Source organism: Motacilla alba, chromosome 9 (genome assembly GCF_015832195.1).
Source record: "Motacilla alba alba isolate MOTALB_02 chromosome 9, Motacilla_alba_V1.0_pri, whole genome shotgun sequence".
Classification (NCBI taxonomy): domain Eukaryota; kingdom Metazoa; phylum Chordata; class Aves; order Passeriformes; family Motacillidae; genus Motacilla; species Motacilla alba.
The window spans coordinates 9,008,113-9,034,094 of NC_052024.1; the positions used below are offsets into that span (position 1 = coordinate 9,008,113).

The window sequence follows — 25,982 nt, forward strand, 5'->3', positions numbered from 1 at the left end:
ACATGTGCACGCACGTGTGTCTGAATAGCACCCTAGGGCTCGACCCAAAGCTTCCCTTTGTCCTCAGAGAGGAAGCCCATTCATTCCAGGGGTCTTTGGATCACACTATTCTCTGCCAGCGGCCTTAGTAACTTCATTACAATTATTTGTGGATTAAGCTATTATTAGACACAAGTAGAAATGACACAATCTTGGCATTTTGGCTCTTTGGAGAGAAAAATGACACTTAGTCTGAAAGCAAGTAAACTAACAAGCCAAAGCTAAGCTAAAAGTAGCCTCCAGCTCTTGATCAAAATTCAAGAACTGAAAAACAGCTAATGCACAGGGGAAAAGAAACCACTGAGGAGCTAAAAAAAAAAAATCCCTTCCGTTTTAAGGAAATCTCACAGAGGCATGAGCTATCATTGGAAAGGAAACCTCCTAGCCCAATAAAAATGCCTGGACACAGACAGGGTATCAACAGCTTTGTTTTACAAAGGTAGGGATCTCATTAGCATACATTATGTTTATACACCAGTTATCAACAGTGTTAGTTACTCTTACAGTGAAGCACTCAGCACTATTTTGTGTTAATTAGCACTTTAATCCAGAAACAAAATTCAGTGAAACCCCCTGGGAAGCAAAATACTCCTTAGTGCAAGCAACTCTTTAATTCCCCATTAGGAAGGCTTTGGCAGCAATGCTGGGCTAAGGAATATGCCCACTGGAAACCTTCCACTGCCCACTCTCACCCCACTCTTATCCACCACCCGTTTTAGCTATGCTACATGGACATGTAACACCAGCATCATGGTTTGTGGGGACAGGCTGGGAAGGAGACCACTAAAAGCAACTCAGTGAAGAAAAGGAAAAGAAAAATTAGATAGGCAAGACAATTGTTTTAACCCAGAGGACTTCAGTGACCCAGTCCTCACAAACTCCCAGGGCTGGGTCTGTGTAGCAGCCGAGCTGTGCAGGAACAAAAGTGGGTCACACTTGCCACGTCTTATAAAAGTCCATGATAAGAAAGCAGAGTTCAAAGGCATCTGTATCCTCGAGCTTACAGCTATTCCAGCCTCAGCTTCCACATGAAAGAGATACCAGCTCTGCAAAAAGGCAGCCAGGGTGTGAGGAGGCAAACTCTCTTTCATACTATGTCTGTAGCAGACAGTAAATGCCTTCTCCTCCAAGCACTGGGTTATTTCTCTTCCACAGTATTTCTATGTTTCTGTTTCTGCAGGCTGCAAGATTTTCTAAAGATGCTAACAAACATATTCTTACATACCTATTTCATACCTCATTAGAACACCACATTAAAAGCTGTTTTCCTCCCCACAGCTCACTTTATTCCACTAATTTTCCTTGGTCTTCGTGGCATTTGAATTCCTGTGATCATAATAAACAGGATACAATCTATTGGTATTTTGGTCTTCAGCTGAGGGCTTTAAAGAGGCAGGCAGAAAGGCAAGTGTTGGAGAGGATCCTTTAGTAAGAGGATGACTTGTCAAATTCAACACTGATCCTTCTTCCACCCCCAAAGGAGGCCGTGTTTTTCTCAACAAGGAGGATGGCTGCAGGTTAGAGCCCCCTTTGCCATGAGACCTCTCAGCTGCCAGCATGACAGGCACCATTTTGTTTGGTTGGGTTTTTTTTTTTAATCTGGAAAACAAGCCTGCCTCTCCATGGTATTTTTGCATGACACATGCTGAGAAGCTCCACAGAAGCTCTTGTAGTGTGACAATCCTAAAGCAGCAGTGGCAGGTGAGCCCAGGAGCCCTCAAAATGAACAGGAACACCCCTGGAACTGCTTACAGCAGCGTGTTTAGTCTGGCCCACAGAAGCCTCAAGCCACGAGCAGGAACTAAAGACAGCATAGCAGTACAAGCAACAAGAACTCACTGTTACAAATGATAAGGCTCATGCCACCATTACAACTTACCATTAAAGTTACCATTCCATATCCTGGTACAGATGATGAGCAGCTCCCCAGCAGCACACAAACAACACAAGTGGCCAGCGGCTGTCACCCACAGCTCCACACACAGACCCACAGTTCATAGTGAAACTTCTCTGAAGTTAGTCTATACAAGAGGCAGATAAACATTTGAAGCAAGACATGACAACAAAATTACACTCTCTGCCTTGATGCAAATGAGGATCACTCACATTTTGGTAAGCTCATGCCTCATTTCTCAACTATTAAACATTTATCAGCCACCCTTTCAAAACAAAAAGAGCTGATACACGTTTTCTTAGCAAAGGTCTTTGCCTCCAGTATTTATTTTCATAAAGGCTTGAAGGCACTTGCAAAGAAAGCAGAGGGGAAAAAACACACCCAAATCTGAAAGGCTCTTATGATCTGTTACTCCAAAACAAACAGGGGAACCCTAACTGGCCCCCAAGGAATGAGCACGGAGACCAAGCTCAGATAGGTGCAGCACTCCAAGAGATGGTCTTCATGGCAGGCAGCCTAACGAGACAAACCCTCATCAATAGCCCTCTTTTCCTCGCACATTTTATACATGAGGAAAAGCTCTAAGTACATATATCTGAGTATAAGCTCAGGTCTTCCCATGCACTTTTTTCTTATGACTATGGCCTTAAAGCAATGTGTGCCACTCTGCACCATGTCAGAGTGGCATCTCTCACTGCCACAGAGGCAGCGTTTCCAACACTCCTCAAGGAGCAGCCCTGTCTTCTCTTTGCAAAAGTTATGTCCCAAACCTTTCACACCCAGCCCAGAGGCCAAGAGAAGCTGTGCAGGGCTAGGCTGAACCATTGCTGCCATACATTTTGAGGGAGGAGGAAAAAAAAAGTGCTTTAAAGGACACACGGGGATCCCACATTTACTTCAAAGAAAGCTTATGAGTCACAGGTGCTACAAGCCATAAATAACATATGTGCCTTCCACTCACTCATAACATCCCTCTTGCACTCATCTCAAAACGTTCATCCACTGTATCTTCAAGTGTCGCTGCAAAAATGGTTAAATGTCAGAAACACTGAGGCCTCAAACAGCAGAGGGAGCGACTAAGAGTCAGAAAACACAGGCTTTGTAATACTTTAGTGTCACCCTGATTTTTTAAGACTTTGCTAAGCCTTCTGATGTTTGCATTCTTGTAACAAACTTTCTCACACACAGTTCTGTAAACAACTTATGTTTTGCACTCTTTCACGGAGGAGGAGAGAACTGATGGACTCTTGGTCTGTCCAGTGTCATTGGAGAGGTGGCACTGTCACCCTCCAATCCACTGTCACTTTTGGAAAACTATAAATGTTGGAGTCAGAAAATAAAGGGCCCTCTTTTTTGTTCACCTGGAGAGCAGCAGTGTCCATGTCGTCTTTTCGTGTCGTATTGCGACACTTTAGTTTCCACCAGCTGCTCCTGAGTGACCCAGGAGAGCAATATTTACTGCAGTACCTGGTCAGCACGACTCCTGAACCATTGGCAGCTTTTTCATCTTGAAACCGTTTCCTTCTCGCAAAGTTCTCCTCGACCAACCCAACCGATTCACAACACGCGAGTTACAGTGAGCGGGAAGCCAGGAACGAGAGCGCACGGTTGTGACGGTGCGAGAGCTGCCCGAGCCCTCCAGGCCGGTGCTTTCTGCGCAGCGATGCTCGCAGGATGCTCGCCGCCGGGCTGGGGCACCGGGCTGCGGAGCGAGCCGAACGCGGGCGGCTGGCACCCTCTAGGGAGCAGCGCACGAAAGGCCAGCTCGCAACTGCTGCTTCCCCACTCCGCCCACTCCAACAACTGCTGCACGCACGGCAGGAAAGGAAAAAAGACAGGTAAGCACAGAAAGAGAATTCCCGTGACTGCCCGTGCTAGCGCTGCCTTTCTCTTCTCAATATTCCCTTGTTCTTTCACGTTGATGTCTGGTGCAAAGGGTTACACAGACGTTGTGTGGAAGATTTAATTACTGCCACTCTTTACGTGGCCCAAATACAGGCTCCCCCATTCAATCTTCCAGCTGATTGCAAAAAACAAATTGCAACCACTTGACAAATAATAAAACAAAGTGATAAAAACAGTCGTGTAAGGACTTCCAACAGGCTGATGACCAAAGCTGGTCTACAATCCCGTAACCTCTGGAGCTTCAGCCTCTACAGAGGTTTCTCAGAATATTCTCTTTACCCAAAAAGTGAAATAAATCTGTAATCTGCATACAAGTAGTTTCCACGTTCTTATTTTCAACTCATGCGAAGCACCCTACAAATTTTCAAGAAATTTCTCACTTTGACAGGTAATTTTCCACAACTGCAGCCTCCGTGAGATCAATGGGATTATTCTTAGGTCAAGTAAAATGAAGAACTGCAACCCATAGGCAGTGATGAAAACCTCCTCATTTCAATGCACTTCAGTGGCTTCTGGACCTAGCACAGAACATTCTAAAATGCAGCTAAGAGCATTGTTGTGGTTTCCTTAAGCATGTAACAGGAAAAGAAATCTTTGACTTCAAACCAGGAAAAACAAGTACTTAACCTACAAAGCAAATGTTTGTTTGTTTTAAAAAAGAACTTTTATTATCCCATAAAATGGTGGGGAATTAGTTGGAGCTACCAAAACTCATCTTTTCTTTGGCACACAGTTAAATAAAAACATAATGTATTAAGATAAACTCTGTGAAGAGTTTTCACCAGAAGTTATAACCCTGGCTGAGCTCAGACTTCCAAAGCAAAGATTCTACAGATAAGTCACAATAGAAAAAAACCAGCCATCACCCTACTGGCTCCCAAAAAGAACTGGTAGCAAGCAATTATCCTCTTTCAGAAAGATACACATTTAACTTCCACACAGCCCCTCAGACTGCATTATCAACAGCTTAACACCTCAGCTGTGTTGAGGTGACCTCCACTTCCCTAGCCCAATGGGAGAGCGTCTGAAAACCAAAACTGGCATGGAGGAAAAAACCCTAAAAAGATCACAGTGCCTGTTTTCACTCTACCATGTTGGTTTTGTGGCATTCCTTACAGCTAAACAGATGCTACTCCTCTGTTACCTGTCACAGTCCAAGATCTCCACGGCATGCATAAAGTCCAAAGCCTTCTGTCTAGATGTTTCACAAATCAATTTTAAGGAACAAAACACACCCAGCTACATGGGAAGATTCTCTTCCCACAGAAGAGCAAATGCATTCTCCATTTGCTGCCCTGGTACCAGCCCTGCCACTTATGGAAACACTGGAAAGAGAACCAAGCAACAGGGGAGACCAGGCAGGAACACGGCGCAGGGCACACGGAGACAGAGATGTCAGCAGCCACTCACGAGGCTTTAGGAACAAGGTGTGGGTTTGGATGAGGTGCCCTTTGTACAGCAATGTTCTCTATGCTGAATGGCCTGAACAGCGCCATGGTTTAATAAACCAACACTTCTTCTCTACAATGTAATCAAAGGCTGAAAAAAACCACGGCAAAACCTCTCACCCACACCCACAAACTCCGGACAAGAGCCACAGAAACCTTCATTGTTGACATCTCATCTTCAGGATGAGCAACTTATTCTCTATTTCTGTAACAGCCACAGGTTGCCATAATCCAAAACTAGTATTTCTGTTCAAATAAAAGCTAGAAATACAGAGCAAACACAAATAGAGATAGACTGGAGTTACTTTCAAAGAGATCACTTAAATCTGGATTAAAGCAGAATTTTAGACAGTGACATCTTGGTAGAAAATGCATTTCTTATTCTAATTTGCCTCCAACCTAAGCCAATGACATCTTTGTATTTACAACCCAGCTAACAATAATAACAAAACCCAGAACTGCTCCATAACCAGAGCACTTTCAGCCTCTAACTCAAAAAGATAACTCTTTTTCGGGTCACAAGAGAGCCTGCAAAGGAAGATATCTCTTGGCACACTCCAATCTACTTGTACACTCCTTTTGTTTTCAAACAGCTCAAGTAGGAGAAAAAATGCCTCAACATTTGAGGTAAGAATTTAAATAACACAAATGAATTCTTTTATGTTTTTCATATTGTTTAACAAAGAAAAACTAATGGCTCACAACCAAGAAAGAGTGGAATCAGGTATTAAATGAACAGGTCATGCTTCTTAAATGAACAGGTCATGCTTCATACACAAATGGCACAGATTACACAGGACAGGTCTAAATTCAGGCCATACCAGATAAGATAGAGAAGTAGGATCATATTGATTGCAAATGCACACATGGTAAAAAAATTTTGAGAAATGCTGTGTGGAACTCAGTGGCAGGCTGGATGGTATCTTCACCTCATTTACAACCTTCCAGCAGAGTTTCCCATTCTTCACTATATCAGCAGTTACAGTAACTACCTGGGAGCTAAGCATGTTTCTTTGTTTGTCTGCATGAAAAATAAAAAAGAATCCAAATCCCACCATTTTTTCCCCTGCAGATGAAGTCAGGCCAGAGATGTACAGTCACTTATCTCTTGGCTCCCACTTTTGATGCCCTTCCTCTCTCTCAGGGCAGACTGACATTACAAAAGTAGCATCCAGCACCTTCTGCCTCTGAGTCAAGACTCTGCATGTGATGGAGGTCAGCAGCAATTCCCCCCTGGCTTTGCACATGCACACTGTTGGATTTTCAAGCCAAGAAAGCCCCTTCCAAAGTCCCTCACCAAAATAATGGGCTGTCCCAGGGAGCCAGGAGTTGAGCTGCCTAAAGCATTCCAAACTAATTTAATACATTTTAATACAAAAAATCAAATGCCTTGAAGCTAAGAATTTCTATTGTAAGCTGGGCAATCAACAGCTGAAAACAAAGGAGGAAGAGCTGGAAGCAGAGGCCAATACCAAAATGATCATCAACAACCAATATGACACTAGCACAAGCAGAGTTCAGTATAGTTCTGGATATCATGCCAGGTAACTCTAGCAAAGGGAGTACTCACACTACTGAGCTTGAAAGTAATGACATGAACACCCTGCTGAGACACCACTCAAAGTGCATGAACAGGCCTGGCCACCTTCAAGAACGATCCAGCTGCAGAACAGACCTGCCAATGTGCCCAGGAAATCATTGTGGTTGCTGTGTCCAGCTCTCAGGTGCCCAGCACAAATCCACTGACACAGAGGATCGAGATCTTTGGAAGATCACCAAGGCAGACTGAGGCTGGAGGAATTGATGAGGAAAATACCTTTGTGCAGCCATAAGAAATGAAGGTTGATGGAAAACCTTGTCAGTCTACACTCCCATAGGGTTTAGAGAAGAGAGAAGCTTTCCACACAGACATAGCAGCAGGGGATGAGACAACAAACAGAACACCTGTGATAGTGGACATTTCAATTAAATACAGTAAAATAAACTTTCAACCATGAAGGGTGGTCAAACACAGGGACAAGGCATCCTTGGAGAGTGGAAAAGGTCCTGAGTAACCTTATCTCTGTGGAACTGCTTTGAACAGGGAGCTGGACTTGACAACCTCCAGAGGTTCTCTCCAAACTGTTATTTCATGAATTTGTAAAACATGGCTTATTCAGCCTGACAATCTAGAGCCTGAATTTGTGCCCTCTTTGGGACAGCCCCAAACACAACCAAAGCCATCTAAGCTAAGCCATCTTAGCCTTAAACCAAAGGCTAGCAGTGATGAACTGGCCATTCAGGCCATACAATTACTCTTCACACAAGGCTCTGTTTCTAAACTAACCCAGAAATGAACAAAGGAGGCTTCCAATCAGGCTTCTTTCAACTCTAAGTCAGCTGTACAATCCCTGCTTATTATTTCAAGGCAATTTCACTTTGAGGCATATACAAAGAGTTCAGCCAGAAGCAAGGAACCAAAAGGAACAATCTCATTCAATTTCCGAGCATAAGCTTCTGCAGCTGCAAAAGGGAAAATTAGGCACAAAATGTGGACAAAGTAAAAAAAAGAAATGCAAAGTAAAATCTGTACATATGAGGCCAGCAAAAACTGTGTTGTCTCAGGTGCTGCTCTCCCATCACCCCACTCCCCCAAATACAGCTGCAGATGTATCCTTGCATCGGTCAGAAAAGATCCCACAAGAAGAATATGGATTGTTTCCACTAGCAGTATAATAATGTGGCTTCAGATTCCTTTGTTATTATCAGTGCCAAGAATCCAAAATAAAGAAGCTAAGAGTTAGGACTCTCTGAAAGTTTTTAAACATATAAATATTACAGAGCTGTCTTGATTTTTTTTTGTTTGTTTACATATTACCCAAAAAATCCTACCCAAATCTGACAGGTCCAGGGGCAGCCAGCCAAGCACCTTTTCCCTGTTTGACCATGTCAAGTATCACCTAAGCATGACACTTCTTGGGCTAAAGCACACAGGGCAAATTATTAATTTCTACAGAGCAATCCACCTACAGAGAAACCTACTGGCATAAACATCAGCCCTCACCAGACAAGGAAAGGGATCTGTGTGTGTACAGTGCCAACACTGTAAGAGAAGTTATCCTCTTGATTGCAATGTGGGGGCTGATTAGCCCCAAACCCTTTCCCTTCTTAGCACGTCTAGAAGCTCAGGGAGGCTCACATTCCTGCTGCTGTACACCAGCCAGGAAGCCCGGGCTGCACAATGGAATAGCGAGACCACCCAGACAAGAGCACAGAAAAGAGACAGGGTCCCTCAGACCCACACTGCTCACTGGGACCTTGTCACCCTTCAGAGAGGAGCAGCTCAAACACAGCTCCTCACACCACACCCAAGGAAGTGCCTGGAACCCACGGCTTTGCCCTTATCACCATGGAAAAGGAAAAGCACCCCAAAAGACAAAACAAAACACACCAAACCAATCAAAAAGCATCCTGCCCCTTTTAGAAACAATATTGCTGGGCTTTTGTCACAGCACAACAATGTGCTCACTATATCAAACCAAGTGACAGCTATTGTAGCAGCTAACGAGTGAGACTGTCCCCTGGACAGCTTTTCTGTACAACATGTGGTTTTCATTTTATGTCTCTTGTCAGGATTTCACTCCCTTTCTTTTATTTGACCTCCAGAAGATAATAAAATCATACAAAATCTAAAACTGACGAGCCTTAAATTTCTGGCATCCATTAACGCTCACATCCACAAGGCTGTTGATTGAACAAAATACAAAATAAGCAAAATCAGGCCAATTATAAGTTGTTTGGCCTGTATTTGTTAAGTTCTAACACAGTCCCTATAAACATATGTCTTCTGGTTGGTATTTCAGGAAGAAATCCTTAGAAGAATAATATTTTGATTAGTAACATGTGTGTTTTGAAAGACTAATACTGAACTCCAAGGGAGATTAAAATATGAGTAGAAACTATGAGCTAAATACACATATGTGCAAAGAGCTTTCATTCTCACTGACTGAAATGTCTGGTTACAAGTAATTTGTTTTTATTATTCAAGTCCTAATAGCCTGTGCTATTGACTTTTTGGAAAATTAACTGATATTTATGAAAATATCCTGTTCTTACAGAACCACTTTAGACCATTACTTTAAAAATTACCTAGCATATAACAGAAGCAATGTCATTCTCTAGATTATTAGGACACATCTCAAATGGACTTCCAAAGGATCCTAGTAATTTTAGGTAGTACCCAAATGTTGACCTCTTCTCTTTTTAGTCTTTCAGGACTTCTCAATCAAGCAAGAAACAGAGATCAGCCAGAGACTGGTTTTCAAAAAATCACAATTATTTACACTCACAAAGGTATTGATTTACTTCAGGGCATCAAGCAGTTCCCTGTGTGCAAAATGTGATTTTTAAATAGGTGACCAACTTCCTAGGCCCCCCCTCATTCTTCTGCTGACAGCTGGGCATTCAACAGCGTTATGTGTTTAAGTAGTTCCAGTAGAAAAAGTGAAAATGCATAAGTAAATTATTTAGATTTTACTGAGTACACATGGGAACTCTAACCCAAAGGATTGTTTATAGCTGCTTTTTAAGGAAGTCTGGTTATCTATGCTGCCAAAGCTTTCATTAGAACATGTGATATCCAAGTGAAAATATGATGGTACATGCATATTCCCTTTAAACACACCCCTTTCTCACACCAAGGGAAAATATTCTCAACTTTCTCTTACATTTCAGATGCAAATTTAAATGCAGAGATAGCAATTTTTCATTTCTGCTAAAATTCACTCCAATATATAATTAGTGCTCTAATTAAAGTTAACAATCATTTATCACTTTCTATGCAATGTTACAATTATTTCATGGTAACATAGAGTTGCAGCCAACAGAAGAACTCTCACCTCGATGTCATTTATGCTTTTGTCAAGCAGCTGAGCAATTAGGAACAGTTACAGCTAAATACCAAACACTGCCAGGCATAAGGGCAGACTTGGTTACAATTACTCACTCTCAGTATCAGTGCTTCACTCTTGATGTAGTAACACTAAATTCAACACGACTGCTCTTCACAAAAGATCAGGCTGGCAATTTACTGAGGAGACTGCTGGGGCACAGCGTCGCTGGCACGCACAGACACCAGGAATGGAAGCTGCTGCATTTCCAGGGACGCACCTAGAGATGTCCTCCACCCAGCACAAACGTGTCTGCAGATCTCAGCTCTCTGGGAAGCAGCACCCTCTGCCTTTCAAATCTCATCTATCAGCATCTGATTTGAAAAAAACACGAGTTTAAAAGCCAGCCCCAAAAGACTGGTTGGTGCACCCTGACAGGAGGTACTGCCCTAACCAAGACATCCTGCTGAACCAGGGCTCACATGACTGCCAGCCAAGAGGAACAGGCAGGGTGAAAGGTTAAGAGAGGGTCACTGTCACACAAGAGCTTGGGTTGGAAGGGACCTTGACACCCCTGTGGACAGCATGTGCTTGGGGTCTCAAGAGATAAGGACATAACTCCTCTCAAGAAAGTAATGGAGAAGATGGATCTATCATTTTATTCCAAATATAAATTTATCTGGTGATCTGCAAAGCACATCAAATGGCACTACAATTATTACTCAGAGTGCTGAGGAACCTTGTCACAGCACATGTCACAGCTGAGATGGCCATGACACACCACAATTATCACCACACAATTTCAGAAAGCTTCAACCCATACAGAGCAACACCATGCCTCATCAGAAGGCTTCAGGTATCTGCCCATACAGAGTAACACCATATCACCTCAGAAGGCTGCAAGCCTCTGCCCTTCTTGTTCTTCAGCCCAGCCTTTTATCCCCTCATGTTGATGCAGTGCCCCTGTGTGCCCTCTGTTCCTTTGGTGGTTGCTCAGTGCCCCTGGGCACTCCATGGCTCATTGCTGGCAGTGCTGCTCACCTGCTGCTCACAGCTGCACCCACTGGGGATGAGGCTCAGCCCAGCCCCATCCCAATCACCACAAACTGTGTGCCTACCAAACCTGGCATCTGCCTATGACACAGGACTTCGGGAAGCTCTAATCTGATCCAGAAGAGCAAGCCACACCAGTATGAGCCTGTATTTTAAAGGCAAATCTAATCCCACTTTCCAACTTGACTATGCAGACAGAAATCTGAAGATGTTACACTGCAGTCAAAAGAACTACAGCATAATTCTGTATTTTTAACCAGAACCCATTCAATCTACTTAAAGGAACAACTACATTTAGATTTGGCTGTCACTGACATTGTCTATGCCACCGTAACAACAAATGTTGAAGCCCCAGATGGGTTAATATTTATGAGAAAGTCAACAGAATATCAAAAGAACAGGAAACAGCATTTCCTGCCAAACTGTCTAAAAGCAGTCATACCGTTACCACTGCACTTTGCTGGCTTTTATTCTTGTTATCTCACAGACAGATATGAAAAAGCTAAAAAATCTGCCAAGCTGAGCCCATGACAATAACAACTAGAATGTATTATTCCTTAGTCATGGCTCAATTTTAATTTCTTTTTGCACCCTTATGATAGAAAAAAAAAAAGTATTTGTTAAATTGTCCATGTTAGTTAATGCTAGATGGCAGGATGTGTTTGGCATATTGGGTCTGGGGCATGTCTGGAGCTCTGACACTGGCAAAAAAAGTCATACAGCTCTCTTGCACTACCTTCTTACCTCACCGATGTTAACAACAACCAGCTGCATTGCAAACTGTGCCAGGAGGGTACAGGACATGCTGCTGGGATGATGACAGACCCAGTTACACACTGAGCAGCAACCCTTCATTGTGCATCACGGAGCTTTCACACCTCAGTCTTCAAGCTCTACTTACAAGTCACTTGCTGACTCCCATTCTTCATCACACAAAATCTTTCTCCAAAAAATAAAGACACTCAAATTTCTTATCTGAATCCCTCTGAGATCCTTCAGGATGAGGAAAGAGGATCTTCTGAAATACACATTTGGAAAAAGTGGTAGAAAACAGAAACTCAGAGGCCTTGGAGCACAAAGACCAAGCAGCCCTTACACCTTATTCTAGCACAGCTCAGTAGCCATCATCATGGAATTTAAATGCAAAGTTTTTGTCTTAAAGCCCCCCCAAACCAGGTATGCCACATTATTCTAAGGAAACTGATTTTAGCCCTATTTACCTGAGTCAATTTAAAAATAGATCTAAATCCATTGATATGTTCCCACATCACAACATGGACTTGTCTTTCACACTACACTGAACAGGAACCACTGCTTCCTTCAAGGAAACAGACACAGGAAAAGTTCTTCTTGAAAGAGAGTCCCTCAGTATTATTTGAACTATATTTTACCTGGTGAAAAGTCATTCAAATAGCACCTATCAACACAAATCCAGGTGTTCAATGCAAAACCTCACACTGAAGGCAGAGGAGAGGCCTATTACCAAAACCAAAGGCTTTGCATTGCCAGTTTGGGGGAGAGAGGCAGGGCTGGGCACAGCAGCTGCTCAGGAGGGGAGGAGCACAGAGATTACCCACTCGCAGAACTGGCAAGGAGCATTCCTGGAAGAAGTGGGTTTTGATGTGGCATGGATGGCAGGCAGAGATAGGGTGCCTGACACAACTGACACACTGTTCCCTGCACAGAGAGGCATTAACAGAGGCTCTGGGACAAGTGGGAGAGGGACACAAAGCACAACAAGGATCCAGGACTGGAAGGGGTGAGGGCAGCAAAGCAGGGAGTGGGCAGATGTGAGAATGAAGAAATGAGAGAAAGATAATATTTAACTGCAACATACAGGCCATGGCTAGTGGTTTTGAAGGGTTCTCATTGTAAGAAAAACTCTAGGGAAAAAAAAGGAGATAAACTTCACGTTAAGGCACGTAAGACATTGTGTCCCACTGTACTACTGCATCCTTATTGCAACACAAGTAACTGGTAACACTCACCTGAAACCCCTCTGCAAACAGTTTTCTCCTCACCCTTTCTGAGGAAAGAATATATAGAAGGCAAAAAGCATTTCATTGCCAATATCTCCAACCAGCTGGAACTATCATGGCTACATAAACCCCCCCAAAAACTACCATTCCATCTTCCTCCATTTCCAAGCCAATTGGAGTTAAACCACTTGGAGCTGGTGTGTTGCATGAGCTCCACTTCTTTTAGAAAGTATACAGAAACATGGAAACAACTGGGTATGTATTTGAAAGATAAAAAGAAGCAGGTGTCTTTCAGAAGACACCTGAAGAAAAGTAATCATCTCCCTTGACTACAATTTTTTTTTGTTGTTTATATTAGGGATTTCCTAACATTACTATTAAATCACAGGTTATTATTTGACCAGAAAAGCCAAATTTCTGTTCATGGATTTCCTGGATTTCTTCTTCTGTAAGTTCCCTTACAAAACCTCCAAAACAGTTTTCATTGATTTAGGGGAAGCAATGAGGATAATAAAGAGACCAACCCTACTTAATGTTGTATGACTTCGTTTCCATCAGTGCTTGAGATTTTAGCTGTTTAATGAAAGGGTGTCAGCAGAACAGAGGCACTGTGCAATCACACAGCTCAAAGAAAAAGACAACTGTTACTCATGTAAAAGGCAACTGTTGCCTGGAGTGAGATGCAGCTTTGGAACACGCAGATGCTTTTCAGTAACTTGCTTTCAGAGGAGAGCCCTGCAGATATTTACCGTCTGCATTGCTTCTGTAATTGCTCTCCATCCACTGCTGGAAGTCCACCTGCCACCCATGAATTGGAGGGGAAAACATGTGCCTATATACTGATAACAGAAACATGATGGCTCAGCACATATTTTACTATGCAGTGTAAATATGTGAATACAAAAGGTATTCACACACCACATGATATTCTAGAATATCAAAGTGCTCATTACTGGTTTTAACACTTACTCATCACTCCCTTTCTCTCTGCACACAGAACCAGAGGTATGACCCACGACTTGTTTTCCCAAAGTCTCTCCCTGTCAACACACTATTGTTCAGTAGAACAAACTTTTATGTATTTTGTTTCATATAGCTTAAAGTTCAAAGCCACAAAACAGTTCTATCCCAAGGATGCTCAAATTTAGGCCCCTGAATCATTTTTCAGACTTGAGACCACTTGAGGCTAAGTAACAAAAAAGAAGAAAAAAAGAGAAGCCAGGAAAAAGACTGTGCACTTGTATCTTCAAAGAGAGACTGAGATTGCTACAAATACCACAAGTTATTTATGGCCTGTGAAATGCAACAGAGGCATTCCTAACAAAAGACATCAAGCCTGGCCTGTACCATGGTACTTGCACAGCAATGGAGAAAGCTCTTTCACGGGACAGGCTCCAAAGATGACTTATTATCTAAGCAAGCACAGTCCAGTCAATGGCCTCCAGGCTGACTCCAGCCCACCACGCTCACTCAGAGACTCAACAAGCTCTGAACCCTTTCTCCTGCACCTACTCACAGCATGGAAAGGAGTGCTGTGTTTGCTTCCAAAGGGGAGAGAAGGGAGATGTGGAGGACTGGCACTCTGCCCTCCCTCAAACTGAACATACATTTTGCAGTGTCTGGGTATAGGCAGCCTTTCCTTCCTCTGTTCTGTTGACTTTTTGGCTCAGACTCCCCCCAGGGCTGCCAGAGCTTGCAAAGGACTAAGAGGGAAAGAAGGCAGGGAGCAGAGAGTGGGCAAGGAGGAAGCTGCAACAAGCACCTCACAGCAGAAGAAAGAGGCAGAAAAACTAATTTAAGGCTTTGTTACACAGCACTGTGGCCAGAGGATACCACAGCAGTCTTCCCCCTCCCTCTCCTCATGTTCCTCTGCCACACGCTTTTTCTGTTCCAGGGCCTGGCAAACACTCAGATAACAGGAGAATATTCTCACACTTTAAAAATATATTTTCTTCAAACCATGCCAACCTCTGCCCCTAAACCACAAGGAAAACCCAATCCAGAACAAAGATCACTGAGGAATTTGCATCAAAAGATAGACACATTAACCCTCAGTTGAAATGGTCCAGGCAGCTTTTGGATAAAAGATGTTTCTAGGCCTTGCTTGCAGAGCCATTGGGCTCCCAGTGTGGGGAGCCTTTAATTTAGCCCTAGAAATGCAGAGCCAAAAGACACTTAAGAGTCCAGAATTTCATTCTTGCCTATAAATTAGAAGTGCACTCCTCAAAGTCATCAACCTGAACATGGTTACCAAAGCAGGTACATCTAGCATGGACAAGCAATACATTTAGACAATGACAATTTAAAAACTAAAATACAAAGATAATAGATTTTCTTTTTGCTATTCTAAACATTCCTAGTCACTCCACTTTCAGAGAGAATATTTCTGCATTACGCTTGTGATAAACAGCAACGCATTAAAAATGAAACCTTTTTTCCCCCTCTATCATATCCAATTCAATTGCATTCATTAAATTGCATTATATCTACATCATTTAATTTAGGTCAACATGTCAAAGTAAGCTAGCATCATGTTTGCTTTAAGTCAGCCAGCATTATTCTCCCACCTGAACAGCCCCTTTCAGACTCAGTGACAGAACTGCCCTCCACTTCCTCCACACTCCATGAAGGAAAAACTACACTGCAATTAAAAAAATCACTGCAATGCTGACAGCACACTAAGCTTCAGCACAATGAATATTATACAACTGCACAACAGCAATAAGGGGAAGAACAATTAACAGCAAGTTAATTGTTATTTATTAATTACTGCATTAGGAATTCAAAATGTAATACAGTGTATCTTTCAACTTTTGAGGTTTCCTTTTTTTTTTTTTCCCTTTGGGTTTGCAGATAAAATCTTGTTTCACAGAGGCAGCAGAAGACTCTCCTTGCAGGGAGGTACCATCTCCCTTTCCCCATACTTTCCTGAGATTCCAGTGACAGTAGCTGCAATTCACACTGCTGTCTGCACAGTATGAACCCACACACGTCACAGACATAACCAGATTTCCCCATCTGATGTACTTTTATACAAGCTTAAAGAACATCTATATTATGTCATCTCAAAACATTACACTGTGTTCCAAAACATGCAGTATTTGGGTTCCAGCTGAAAAGTAACTTTAGAGTACCCAAGTAAAGAGGCTGGATGTTGGCTCCCAGTGTAACACTGGGAAGGAGAGGCTGGGCAGCACCACCTACCCCCAGTGCTCCAAGGAAACTCTCTTCCTGTGTAAAATTTGAGAACAAAAAATGCAACATTGGCCTCTTCCTGTCTGTATCATGAAGAATAAAACTAGTACCAGAAATTGCAAGTGACCTACAAAAAAATGTATTTAAGCAATGCAATTTAGGTTGTGATTACGCATCACTGACATGAAGGGAAAAAAATAATAGACTACTGCCTTGAGCACCCAAACTAAAAAATGGAGGAGTGGTAAGGAGACTTGGGAAATTAAGAAAAAAAAGAAAAAAAAAAGAAAGAAAAGAGAAGTAGAAAAAGCCTTCCCAGCTCCAGAAGGCTTCACTGACACACATCACCACCTAACACTAATGCAGCTCAGTACTCTCCCATTTGTCTGTTTGTGCTCTGCCCAGAAAGGGACAATGTGAGCTGAAGTCATTTACTCTAAGCAAGCATGCAAAGGACAGGCAGCCTTCAGTTTTCTTACATTTTTCAAGACAGGGAAAAATTTGCCCATGTCAGAAATGAGAGGAGTAGGGGGAACTATGGAGCCAGGCAAATTATTCATCCGTGTGGGGCAGGACAGCCTGTGAGGGGGATAAACTTGGAGACAATCATTCTATGGCTTTTACTATAGATTTAGTGCATGAACTTGGGCAGTTAGCTCCTGGTGTTTTGTTTTTCTTTTCAACAACAACAGGGATAAAGTTGGCTTTTGCTAAAATAAGAATATACAGTTGTTATAAAACAGACAGCGAGTATAATTCAGATTCAGAAAATTATTTTTGAGTTCTGTGAAATGCACTTCCTGTTCTGTGAAACTGGAAACATTATACACACGACAAGCAACTCTTTGTGTAATAATCACATCTGTGTCACTACTTCATAGGCTTTTGACCTTATGCTAGAAAAGTTACAAACATGTTTTGACTTCTGGAAGTGATATATGCACTACAGAATTGCCTGTTAGAAACCACAACAATATTAAATTATCTCTCTGTGTATCCATCCTCCTCCAAAGCTAACACAAGGCTTAATTTTCCAGCTTCTCTTTGCTACTGATGCTCATTCTCTCCCCCTCAAGACCCCCTATTTCACCTTGCAGGCAAAAAAGTTAATGCAACTTATATAAACCGAGAGCATTTTGAGTTACTCAAGCTGACTCACCTTCCATAAATTTAAAAGAAAGTGTTAGTCAAGTGACAAGACAAGAGTAAAAGCCCTGCATTTAAATCCAAGTGCCTGGTTTTAAATGGCACTGCCTAAATGACTGCCCAGGGGTGCACATTAATGGCTTATCTGCACTAGTTATTCACCAACCTGACGAAACTTTCTTGCAGCTCTCTTCGTTTCTTTCCTTCGTTTTATTGTCTTCTTCAGCCTCTCCTTTCCCACAAAGTCTTTTCTTTTTTCCCCCATTTTCTCCAGTGCTTTTCTTCTTTCTAAACCATTTTCTTCCCTTCTCTGTCTCCACCCTCTCTGAAGCTCTGTTCCCTTATCTCCTTTCCCTCATTTCTGCATCACTTTTGTCCCCAGTGCCAGATGAAGTTCCTAGAATTGCTCAGAAGCAGACTTTGCCCCTTTTGTCTGCCTGCAGAGGAGGGAGGCTTGCAGCTGGAGAATGTGCAAGTAGTGCATTCCTGCCTGTACCCTTTGCTTGATTTGCCCTTACAGCTGAGCTCCAACACCAGCTGAAAGCAATCAGAGCCTTGCCCAAGCCAGACCAAGTGTTCTTGGGATACCCCAGCTGAAAAACATCTACAGAATTACTTGTCAGACACTCCAAAACAACAAAAAAATTCTAATAAAGGAGACTACTTCCAAACGTTGTGGGTCTTGTGCTTGAGCAAGTAAGGGATGTCACACAGGCTATAAATGAAAGGTAAGTTTTGGAGTGTAGATTCGTGAACAAGCTTCACAGGTAAATGACAAATATAAGCAAGCTTTTTAATGTTTCAACATTGCACAAGGTTGTTAACATTCTAAATATGCCTGTCAAGTAGTCTGCCCTGAGCAAACCCTAACTCATCTCAAATGCCAAGGCTGGCCATAACAGAACTCCAGCTCCAGACCTGCAGGTGAGGCTCCCTTACACTGGTGTCATGAACAAACTCTCCCAACCACTAGACCAGGAGGAGGCTTTCTCTGTATGCACAAGCTCTTAAGATTACTGCACCAGTTTGAGTTTTTTTCTCAGGAAAATAGGCAAAAAAAAAGTAGTTGCAGGTGTGTGAAAACAGTGCCTGTGCACCTACGTATGAGCTCACAGAGTCTATTTTGGGTACAACACCACAACAGACTCACTGCCTTTATAAATGCGTTACTTGGCTTCACCCTGGACTAACAGAAGACATCAGGAGAAAGGAGACTTTCACAGTGCAGCTTCTGTCTCTGAACTAGCTCAGGTAGCACTGTACCTTCTCCACAGATGGGGTTTTCAGTGATACTTCATTCCCAACATGCAAGCCCAATCCCATAATGAGAAGAGACCATACAGAGTAGGCACAGTCCAAGCTCTGGTATCATTATCCAGGTGCCACGGCAGCGGTTGCTCCCTGTGAGGCTGGAAACCACACACATCACTCTTCTTGAGAGACTAAAACACACCACCGGAGTCACAAACCAGTTCATTAGCCACACAAAACTAGAAATATACAACCACAACATAAACAGAGTGTTATTTATTATCTGTAAAGTACATACTACATGAAATACACACGGGAAACTAAGGGGATCTGTTCTTTCAGGGAGGAATTATGGTGGTTCCAGGTAAGGTAAAAAGGAGAGGAGCCCATATTGTGCAGAAGAGAGAGCCATGTAATCCAGCCTTCCACGTGAGAGAGAGCCAGTACTGAGGGATTGGACACCACAACTCTGTGCTTGGCTGCAGTGGGATGGAAAGAAACCTCTGCCAAAAAAAAGACACGTGGAGCAAAACCCAATTCCAGACTGCTATTAACTTGTTTAACGATGGAAGAGAGATGAGGAGCAAGACCTGCCACAGCTCTTTTATAAAAGCAATGTCACAACACTTTATGTAAAGGATGAAGACTGCAGCCAGCAGTACTTAGCCAAATTAATTGAGATCTGGAAATAATAGTATAACATGAAGTTTAGTACTAGCTGAGCAGTTAGCAAGCTGATTTCTAGGAGAACTGACTGGCCCATCCCCATTTTAAAAACTTCCAGTAGAATACTGCTGCAGTGACAGACACAAATGAAGCAACAGACATATTAATTTCCCTTTCTTGTGCACAGCTATTCAGCTCTCCGGGGCAGTGGCAGCGAGTGTTCATAAAGCAACTTTCAAACAAGTGTTTCCTATTAGAAGAGACAAAGAATTTCACATCAAAGTTTCAAAATACAATAAATTATTTACCTTCTAGAGGACGCTGATCTATTTCACCAGCTAGATTGGTGAATTGCCATTACTACTTGAAAACTTAAGCAGGCAATGGAAACAAGCTGAAGTGCAGCCATACACCATTAACACCTGATAGCAGCACTCCTCCCACCTGCTGAGGAGTTGGGTAATTAATGTAGAATGTGTTACCTCTGCCAAAACACTGCAGTTACTATCCCCTGCCAGTGAGATACACACATATATTCCACCTTCAATCTCTGTTTCCACTTTTTATCTTCCAGGGCACTGCAGAAGTTCCTCTCTTATACAACACCAAATTACAAACATCCTTACTTCTGCCAGCTCATTTTTCCTGACTATAATGGCGCCTTCCTTTTTTACAAACAGATTTGTGTGCTGAACACTAGCAACTACTAAATGACTAAATGAGCAAAAGTAAAGGTGAAGGACACAAAAGAGGAAGCAATCTATATGAAAACAGTAAGGAGCTGTAAGACACAACACTTTAAGATAGTTTAGACATTTGATCCCTATGCTCCTATGAAAGGTTGCACCTAGAGCAGGTGCTGTCCAGCAGAAGTCCAGCTGCAACTCAGTACAGGACATATACAAAAGCAGTACCAGAAGGCTTAGTTCTTTGCTCTTTACCCATAATTCTTTACACATTACACGTTCATGCTTTCCCTCCTTTGTAGCTGCCAGTTATTTGCAGAGTCTTGACAGCAGCTGAGCCAACTTTCAGGACACTCCAACACAAGCCAGATTTAGTATAATTGGAATATAAGGTGCTGATACATCCAGAGCAAGATGTGCTGAGAACCAACAGACCTCACTGAATACACCCAATTTTTCTCTTCTGTGGGAATATTCACTTCTGGTACAAAATGTCAGTTGAAATTCAGCCAGAAATTTCAGGTTCTGTGGAACTTTTTTACAAAAGCAACACAGCTTTACTGCAATGGCTTTGCCATGCCAGCATCCCTGAGTGCAAGGCACAGAGGTGAGAGGGAACTAGCACACCTCAGCAGACCTGCCACCCTGGCATTCCGTGTCACAGATCCAGAGGCAGCAATCACTGTCCAGGACAGCTCCACCTGGCAGCCCCAAAACTGCAGCCTGGCACATCTGCCAAGAGATCTGCCTGTTAGCCAAGATACAGTGGTTGATTCTGCTCAATCTAGCTGATGTAGGTAGAGAAGATTTAACTCTGAAGGGAGCAGCTTTGTACTCCATCATGAGACCTCAGCAATAAGGCATTTTATAAAACTTTGCCTTTCAGAGGCAACATTACTGACAATCCAAAAAAGTATGGTAAAAAGATGGTAACTCCATGAAGTTCCCCAGAGCCATACATATTCAACACAGCAAGCAACTCAGACTTCAGAACCATTGTGCCTGCTGGTGAATAAAACACATCTGGAAGTCCCTCAGATCCCACTGAGCGGTATAACTGAAACCAGAATTTGGTCTGGCATCCTCAAATCTTAACTTCAGTATCTTTCAAAGACCATATTTTCAGATCTGACTGCATTTGCCTCAGATATTGCATCAAAAGCCCCGATGAAATCCAGCAGCAGTGTATTTCATCAGTCAACAGGAAGTCTCACAGAAGACTCATACAAGTGGCAGATGATTTTTGTCACCCTAGAACTGAAGTCTCGATGTTTTAAAGGCAGATTGAATAAAATACAATGTGAATACAAGAGGAGTAATTAATTAAATGCTATATTAAGATAGCAGCATAAGATTTGTTAGCAACACATTAAAACACCACCGTCCTTCTAAGGAAACAGACCATGAATTTCAGATTTGCTTAATCAATTTAATTCTGTTTTGTTTCTGCATTCTTGCAGCAAAGGCACAGCAGAGTAAAATACATTACTAACAAAACTTCATTTATAATACTCTAAGATGCGACACTACAATAGTTTAGCTAGTCCTTGAACTGAAACATGGCCTCTTAGGGGACCACTACTCAGCAGTGTCGGGTCAGAGTTCAAACCAACCATGATGGATCCTTGAGGGTTTCCACCAAAACTCCATCAGTGTAGTGCATCCTGTTTGATAATGAGCCAAATTCTGATCTCTGTGCCCAGCAGGTGGGACCATGTAAATCTGTTGGTGGTGGAGTTCTAGGGATGCTTTGGGGTTTGACAAAGGCTGACAGCACGCACATTTGTGGAAAGTCAAGAGAGACATGTAACTTCTTCTAAGTTTTCAAAAATCAGGAGTTTTGGAATACTTTATGAAGACCTTCAAAGCTGACTGTAAAAGCACTTTAGTGATGTAAAGAAAACAACACACATTTGATGTAGAGGTAACTAGGAACTGTGAACTGGCTGCTGTCTCTAAGCCCAGCAGTTACTTTAGCACAGCTGTCCATTTGTACTGGGCAAGAGCCCTCAGATGAGGGAAAATGCCCATGAACTTTACGGGAACATGCAGAATTGCTTTCTGTTTTATGCAGAGAGGATGTATTACAGCTAGGCTGCTGTAGGGTAAACTGATGACTGATGACCTTTCACTTAAAACTTTCCCTCTACTTCATGAGCTGTCTTGCCTGAAAAACTAGAAAAGAAAAATATTTATCTGAATTAAATGATTCACAGAAATGATATGCTTAATCATCTAAAGAGTCATATAAGTCTCATAACTCATAGCTGTAAGTCCAAAGCAATCTGAGTATCAAAATGGCTAATAAATGACTCACAAATACCTAGAGATTTGAAAAGCCTCGTGAACCATAGCAATTTGCAATCTATGCCTACCAGCTAAGGACTTAGGTACAACTGTGTAACGGAGGAGAACACTCCACTGATGGAGAGACACGGGGCCTGAAGCCTCACGCAGCGCATTTTAAAAGCGAGCGCAAGTAGGAAGAACAGGGTCTGCGTTTCCGTGGCATTTGAGGCTTCTCGCGCGGGTTTTCCAGTGGAAATCACCGGGAGCGCACACGCTCCTCGGCAGCGATGGTGCCACCCGGGCCGTGCGGACCGACACTCCCGTGACTGTCACACACCGGGGACCCGCGCCCGTCCCGGCCCCGAGCACCGCGCCCGTCCCGCTCCGGCTGGCGCTCCCGGCCCTGCCTTCACCCGCCGCCGAAGCTCAGCCGGAGGGACAGAAAACCGGCGGAGGCGAAGGGAGGATGCCGGGCTGTCAGCCGCCGGCCGTGGCGCGGGGAGGCGCGGAGCGGCTCGGGCGGGCCAGCGCTGCCCGCGGGCTGCTCCGCTCGGGGCCGGGCGGGCCGGCGCTCCCGGCGCTGCCGCCGCGCCTCCCCGGGACCCGAGCGCGCTTCGCACCTGGGCCGGTGCCCGCTGCCCGCGGCCCCGCCGGGCGCTGCCCCGCCGCACTCACCCGCAGCTGCAGCCGCCCGCTGGCGGCCGCGGCGGCCGCGCTGTGCCGCAGCTCCGCCGCCTGCCCCGGCCGCAGGAGGCTCCGCGTGAAGCGCCGCGTCCGCTCGCCGGCCATGGGCGCCGGCAGCCCCGCGCTCCGGCCGCCGCTCCCCGCCCGGGCCGCGGCGCCGTCAGGAAGCGGAACTGGGGGTTTCCCTCCCGCTCCCCCCGCGCGGGGGAGGTGTGCGGGGCGGGGGCCGCCCGCCGACCCTCCCCGGGGCAGCGTCGCGCCCCCGCCGCCCGCGCCGGCCATGTGCGCGCCCGGCAGCGCCGGCCCCCGAGGCGCCGCGGGCACGGCCCCGCGCCGGCCCGGCTGCTCGGGACGGCTGCGCGCCGAGGGGTACGGGGGCCCCGGGGGCCCCGGGAGCGAGCCCGGGCCGGGCCAGCGCAGCCACACCGCTTTCCGTGCGTGTGGTCACCAAAGGATGCTCTCCCGGCAAGGCTGCGGGTGGGCTCGGCGCAGGGAGCTCTACTCTTGGTGATAACCACTTGCTAAGGTGGGAACCGCGGTTCAGGGGATGAAACCGCAGTGATGTCCGAGTTTCATGAGAAATCTCTCTGGTCATCACCACCGTGCCGTGAGCTCTTGGAAAGCATCCTCCCAGCAGCACGGAGACCCTGCACAGATCAAGGCTGGATGTCTCCCAGTCCTTCTGCCAGCTGGAACGGCATCCCTCTCTCTTCACCATGGAAAACTCAGCCGATCCACAATTAAGTTTAGCCATTTAAGCCCACAGAAGTTACACAATAGTCACAGCTCTCCCAGCCCCCAGCACAGCAATGATACCTTGTGTTAGTAGGAACACAGCTTTATGCCTCAGCACTAAAGCTGCAATGTGGAGAATAAAGGATTGCTGTAAGAGCTGTATCTTGATTTCTTTGCACAGTAATACTTACATTCTCCTCCTAATGCAGAGTTTTCTTTCTCCAGTTAAACTGGTAGGGATGGGAAAGGAGGTAACCATGAGAGATAGCACACCTGAGTGCATGGCAATCCCTGTAAGAAAAGATTGAAATAAAACCCGAGGAGTTTCAGGTGTAATCCCAGAAGGGCAACACTGCTGTCCACGTGTGAGTGCAATAGCTGAAGATGCTAAAACACAAAACCCAACAGAGTCAGTTAACATTTAGTTAGACTTTGTATTAGAGAATTAAGTGTGTCAAGAACTCCTGGATTACATCCTCACCGAGAAGCACCATGTGTGGACACGGCAGGTTACAGTGTGGTACGAATTCACTGCAGCCTCCTCGTGGCTCCCAGTTCTCTCCTCCAAGCTTACTGAAGATATGAAAGGCAGCAATGATAACAGAGTTTAAGTATTGCTCTGCACAGAAAATGTTTCCCTATAAAGTGAATTATCTGAAGTGTGCTCCACAATTGGCTTAAAACAATTAAGTACTCTAGCCATTTTTTACTGGGCAACAGGTGCTACATTGTAATATCTTGGAGATGACATTTGTTTGAAGCTAAAGCTCAGTAAAAAAACACTACTATACTGGAAAAGATTTCTTGAGAAATTTGACAAAAAGCTACTGTGAGATGAAAAAGGAGACTCCATTCATTTTGCAAACAGTCCATATAAGGCTCTTTTTAGGAATGCAGCCCGATGTTGCAAAGAAACAAAAAAGAAGAATGAGTAGCCTCAGAGACTAGGGAAGCATTCTGCGTCAACACAAGGATGTAATTTAGGATAAATTTGAATGCAATTTATTGCAGACAGCAAAGAAAACACACATTGCATATGTGAGAAAGGACAAAGGAAATTAATGGTTTCTTCCATTCAGCATGAGCATGTACATTCTGAAAAATGGTTTTAAGAAAATCATCACCATAAAGCAGCCCAGAAATGTCCAGCCATGCCTGTCTTTGGGCACAGTGCTGTTGCTCCTGCTCAGATGTGGTCAGCTCTGTGGTCAGGCCTGTGTTCCACAATACTTCTCCCTTCACAACTGCACATGGGCAAGCTGGGGTTGAGTGAATATGCAGATACTTGTCAGTGAGCATTTGGCTGCTGAAATCTATTAGTAGACATCAAGAAGTAAAAGAGCCAGCTGTTTCTACACCACAAACATTTTCAAGCCTGCAGGGAAGCAAGAAATATCCACAAATACTCAAATAATGAGCAAAAAAGGCAGTAGGATTAAATAGAACACATTTCTTGTTATCATCCTCCTAAGTAAACATTCAGGGATAGTCTAGGAAAGGACCTCTGTCAAAGACAAGCTGAGCCTCTCAAATTGTCACACACAGTGCAAAGAACAAATGGCCAGGATTTTACACGCATGTGGTTGTTAACCAAAATCTCTTATGCAAGAGTATCTCTTTGGGTGTGTTTCACAGTTCTTCTGTATTTCAGAAGTTCTTTGGTTCTCAGATTTCAGTCAGTTGTTACACAAGGCCACTGCACTCCCTAAGAGGCTTTCCATTTGATTTTGGGTACCCCACAGTGTGGTTCTGCTAAAAAGGTATATGTGCTATAAGCTGTTAATTCTCCACCTTTAAAAAACTTTTACCTTGATAAACATGTATTTAGCATTAGTAAAATAGCAGCAACAGCAGAGTAACTTTGGATATCCAATTGATCTCGGACTAGAGATTTTTATTTACAGAAACAAGTCATTCTTAAAACATGAATTTGAGTCCTATTCCTACAACTACTTAAGGCTGCCCCTGAGAGAAGGATGATATAGCATCACTGATGGAGAGCAATTTGGGCACAGCATAAAATGGCTGGCACTAACTGTTTGGACTGGGTTTCACACTCAAATTTGGCTTTGGATCTGGAACACTTTTTCAAATTTCAAGAATGTTTGGAAAAATTTTGTTTCAATACCACTGCTAATCAGAAG

At 43.9% G+C, this 25,982-nt stretch overlaps 1 protein-coding gene across 5 annotated transcripts in view; it reads right to left on the reverse strand.

The window, feature by feature from the left end:
• The window catches only part of DOCK10 (dedicator of cytokinesis 10), a 145,353-nt gene extending 122,067 nt beyond the window's left edge, over positions 1-23,286 (reverse strand). For 3 of the 5 annotated variants that reach the window (XM_038145324.1, XM_038145323.1, XM_038145333.1), the window contains exon 1: positions 23,095-23,286. In XM_038145324.1, coding sequence (XP_038001252.1) covers positions 23,095-23,208 — 114 coding nt within the window. In that variant the 5' untranslated portion in view covers positions 23,209-23,286. Of the gene's footprint in view, positions 1-17,693; positions 18,109-23,094 lie in introns of those variants that run through there. The other 2 variants (XM_038145329.1, XM_038145328.1) reach the window with 1 other exon arrangement.
• Between the last annotated feature and the right edge of the window lie 2,696 nt (positions 23,287-25,982).